Source organism: Asparagus officinalis, chromosome 8, assembly GCF_001876935.1.
Source record: "Asparagus officinalis chromosome 8, Aspof.V1, whole genome shotgun sequence".
Classification (NCBI taxonomy): Eukaryota; Viridiplantae; Streptophyta; class Magnoliopsida; order Asparagales; family Asparagaceae; genus Asparagus; species Asparagus officinalis.
This window is the reverse complement of record NC_033801.1, coordinates 127243005-127247278: the sequence shown is the minus strand read 5'-3', so window position 1 is coordinate 127247278 and position 4274 is coordinate 127243005. Positions and strand designations below refer to the sequence as shown.

The window sequence follows — 4274 nt, the reverse complement described above, 5'->3', positions numbered from 1 at the left end:
CCATATTCAATTGTTGTTAGAGATGATGGTTCCTTTCCTATCCTCTATCCTCTGTATCTGAATGAATTCTTTTTTTTGGATAGGTACCACTTGACTTTTCTCATCCTCATAGCAAATAAGGAATTCGTGTCTTGATCATTCTTTATTCTTGACTAGTATATTGTTGTATGTTTTGAAATTTTTTTTTTTCACATATAGCTCGCACAATCACGCACTAAAATAAATTTACTTAGACATAAAATTTTGACCTCTATTCTGATTATATCATCATTTTTCCTTCTTTTTTGAGTAACCGGGGTTAGTTGCTCATTATCTCTATGTTTGACTTTTAGTGTCCTTTTTTTATCCTAAAATCAATTCATATTTGCTAATGGTATACCTCGCAGTCCCAAGGGGTAACCACGTTGTACGGGACCTTGGCAAATTCCTAGATGACCTCTTAAATTTCCATGAAACTAATTATTGCTATGACAAACTAATTAAATCATTACTTTTAGCCTAATTATTTTCATTGCCCCTTCAATTCAAAAGCCACTTTGTTTCTCCATCTCATAATCCCAAACCTACTCTTAAATTTTTTTAATTTTAATTTTAATTTAATTATTTAATAATTATGAGCTGCATTTACTTTCATAATGGCATAATTGCAAATTATCAAAACTGAGAGGACAAAAGAGGCAGTCAAAAGTTTTGATATAACAATCCTCTTTCATGTGCATTACGTAGATAGATATATCTATATGACAAGTAAAAAGAGCTTAAAAATCAAGATACAACTGATACCCAAATGCTACTTTAAAGTAAGTTGCAAAATGGCAAGAACAACCAACTATGCATATAAAACTAATTCAATACAAGCCAGTTTCTCGTTGAGTACACTGCTGCCACTTATTCTCTTTCGTATCTTTCGGCATGCGCTCAATAGGTTATCTTAACATACAGACACCAAGCTCTAGGATACAACAGAAAACAATACTCGATTGCCTACATACATAAAATTAGACAACGGTGTGGCAAGCAATATTTGATTCAGCTCCAGAAACATTTCATATGTAGCCCTTGCTCTTCAAGCTCTCAACTGAGTCCTTAATGATATCCTCCATAGGGATGAAGCTCATGCCCAAATCGATCAATTTCTTCGATGGATCTTTAGCCCTCAGTAGACCAGGCTGAGTGTCCTTTTGGAATCTGCATTGAGAAAAAAATTGCAAAACAATGTTATGAAAATTTGAACAGGGAACTTTAGCTTTGCTGATATACAGAGTTTGAGCTCATACTGAGGTATTTTGTATTCCGGGTAAAGTTCAGCTACTTTGTTAGCAAAGTCACCAAAGTGAGCAATGGCTTCACAACACAAGTGCCTCCCTGATGCTGATGGATTTTCATAGACTAGAATGTGAGCCAATGCAACATCTTTGACATGAACAGAACCCATATAAAAATTTTCATAAACCTCAGTGCAGCCTGTTACAGTAGCATCACGAAGGATCAGTTCTCTTGAAATTACAGTTCTAACACTAGCACGCCTTTTTCGAGAACTAGCTCAACTAACTAATATACATAGCATGGAAACTTCTATCATGCCCATCAAACTGTGCTGAACATTACCACTTCTTGAGGACTCCTAGCACAAATCCAGCGTTTTTCAAGCATATACTCCATACAATATATGCTGATGCTTTACACTTTTGACATATCTTTGATACTTATCAAATCCTTGTAGCCCACATTTTTATGTTTAAGAAACTTTTTTTTTACATCCTAATTGCAGGTTGAGATCTGTATTATTACAGTTAGAAACGTCAAAATAGTAACTTGTATTCAACGATGACAGCTAATGACATACTACAAGATAAACAGAGAGATGTGTTAAGCTATTGATCAATAGAAAAACAAAGAGTCGAGTCCTATTTCCAGGTCAAACTCACCAAAAATTGCCTTGAAATTGGTCATTTTCCAGATTTTGCATTTGCTCCAGTCAAGACATGCATGCTTCACCAGAATTCAAGGTGAGAGGATATGAGATTGAACATTCTCATGAGAATCTCCTACGATCCTATCTTAGGAGCTATTTTAAAATTTGATATTACAAACAGGAGAAGAATTGAATGAATCCTGAATAAAGAGAAGCAAAATCAAGAAAATTAGGGACTTCGCAGATTAAATATGAAGAAAATTTAGCAAATGACGCTGATACGTTGATCAGCCAAGACCATGTTACATACTTATAAACATGCGATGGATCATGGAGGCAAATAGTGTTAAACTTTCATCTTGTGTTTTATGCTTGCTTTAGCTTTTATTGGTGCATCTGTATCAATATCAATGTCTAGTTTGATTGAATATCCAGTACATAGGAACCCCATCGAGTCATCTACAAAGCATGTTTCAGAGCTTTAGCCTCTCTAGGCCATTCCACAAGCCTTGATCGTCGTAATACTGTCCATAGAATTGAAGCAATTCTCCCATGAATGTCCATTTCCGTTAGACTAGCTTTGGCAATGAATGAACATGAATAAGTCAGCAACCAGTAATTCATATGATGCTTACAAACACCAGAAAAACTTCATTCTCGCTGGAGATAGATACAAAAACTATTTTCTAGATACCTAACACGATACGAAAGACACAGATATTATAAGCAAAGGGTTTCTCTGTGGAGGAGATAAAAAGACACATATAGCAAAGAAAATGAAAGGAGATGGATAATCGAGGAGATGGGAGACATCAATCAAAGACTGGTGATATCTACCAAAGCGAGCCTTTGTTTTTACCAAGAGATGGGGTTTTGTTTACTACCCTCAACATCATGTATCATGGTTTCAGAGAAAGAGTCTCTCACTCTCTAGTTCATTGAAGTCTCGTCCGGTGAATGTAGCGCAAAAATGCAAGCATCATAATCTATGTAGCACATCTAAAATGACTAGAACAAAAGTTTCTGCCAAGATACCTTGAAGAAGGCGAAGAAGCATGAGCATGCTGGCATTCAGAGCCGGCGGGATTACAGGCCCCATCACCGTCCCCGGATTCACCACCACCACCTCCATCCCTTTCTCCTTCTCCGCAAACTCCCACGCTGCCTTCTCCGCCAGCGTCTTCGACAACGGGTACCAAATCTACAACCAAAACACCCAAGCCAACCAAAAGTTATCATCAATCCTTGAGAGGGAGGGGGGTGATTCAAATTTGTCAAAATTTTTAAAAAAAGCTTATGGATAAAATTTGCTTGAACCCTGCAAACCTTAGAGGTGTTTTCTGTAATTTAGCCTGAAAAGTAAGGGAAAAATTTTCACCCCATTCTTTCTGCAGTAATCCTCATCGGCCCAGCACTCTTCGTTCTTGATGACATCGGCAGGCCAGTTAGGGCTCGGAATAATCGCCGAGATCGATGACGTCACCACGACTCTCTTGGCACCGGCGTCCTTCGCCGCGCGAGGACGTTGATGGTCCCCTTGACGGCGGATCGAGGAGCTGGCGATCGGGATCGTCGACGCGGTCAACGATGCAGGGGGACGCCACGTGGATCACGCCGGCGGCGCGCTCACGGCGGCGGCGATGAGGCCGGGTCGAGGAGTCGATCTGGAAGAGGCGGAGGCGGTCGGCCGCAGCCCATTCTAGGGTTTCCAGGTGCTTCGTCTCGCCGGCGTCGCCTGAGGACAGAATCAGGAAAAAAAATACGTAAACTTGCGGAAAAGCCCTGTATAATTAAAGGGGCCAATGTGCAAAAAAAAAAAGAGACGATAAGACTGGGGGGCAGAGAGGAAATTTTGGAGTTGTGAAGGGGCTGAACTGAGATTTTTGACGGTGGCGTGGACGGTGTAGCCGCGGTCGAGGAGGAAGCGGATGATCCAGGACCCGATGAACCCGCTACCGCCGGTCACGCACACGGTCTCCTTCGCTTCGCTCGACATCTTCGCTCTTCGCTTTGAAGGACGAGAGTTTTGTGTTAGGACAGCTAGCGGACTTAAACAGACATCGGATGCTTTTGCGCTTTCTTGTCACTGCAATTATTCGGAGTTAGGATAAATTTTCAAAACCGACCCTTTTGAGTTTTTAATTGCAAAAAACGATCCATTTCAATCTTATTTATAAAAACCGACCTAGTTGGTTGAAACTGGGTCGGTTTTTGAAAATTTTTTCCCAAACTTCACGGGAGTTCAACTCCCGTGAAGTTTCCCAAAAAAAATTAAAAAAACCGACCTGTTTTCAGCCCCTGGCTGAAAACAGGTCGGTTTTTGTAAATATTTTCAAAACCGGTCGTTTTTTGCAATTAA

At 40.0% G+C, this 4274-nt stretch overlaps 1 protein-coding gene across 1 annotated transcript; it reads right to left on the bottom strand.

Moving 5' to 3' along the window:
• LOC109820081 (cinnamoyl-CoA reductase 1-like) lies at positions 795 to 3983 on the bottom strand. Its single transcript, XM_020386151.1, is given in 7 exon segments — positions 795 to 1188; positions 1278 to 1464; positions 2951 to 3116; positions 3294 to 3433; positions 3436 to 3459; positions 3462 to 3650; positions 3791 to 3983. Coding segments are annotated over 7 exon segments (969 nt in total). The 5' UTR covers positions 3912 to 3983; the 3' UTR covers positions 795 to 1046.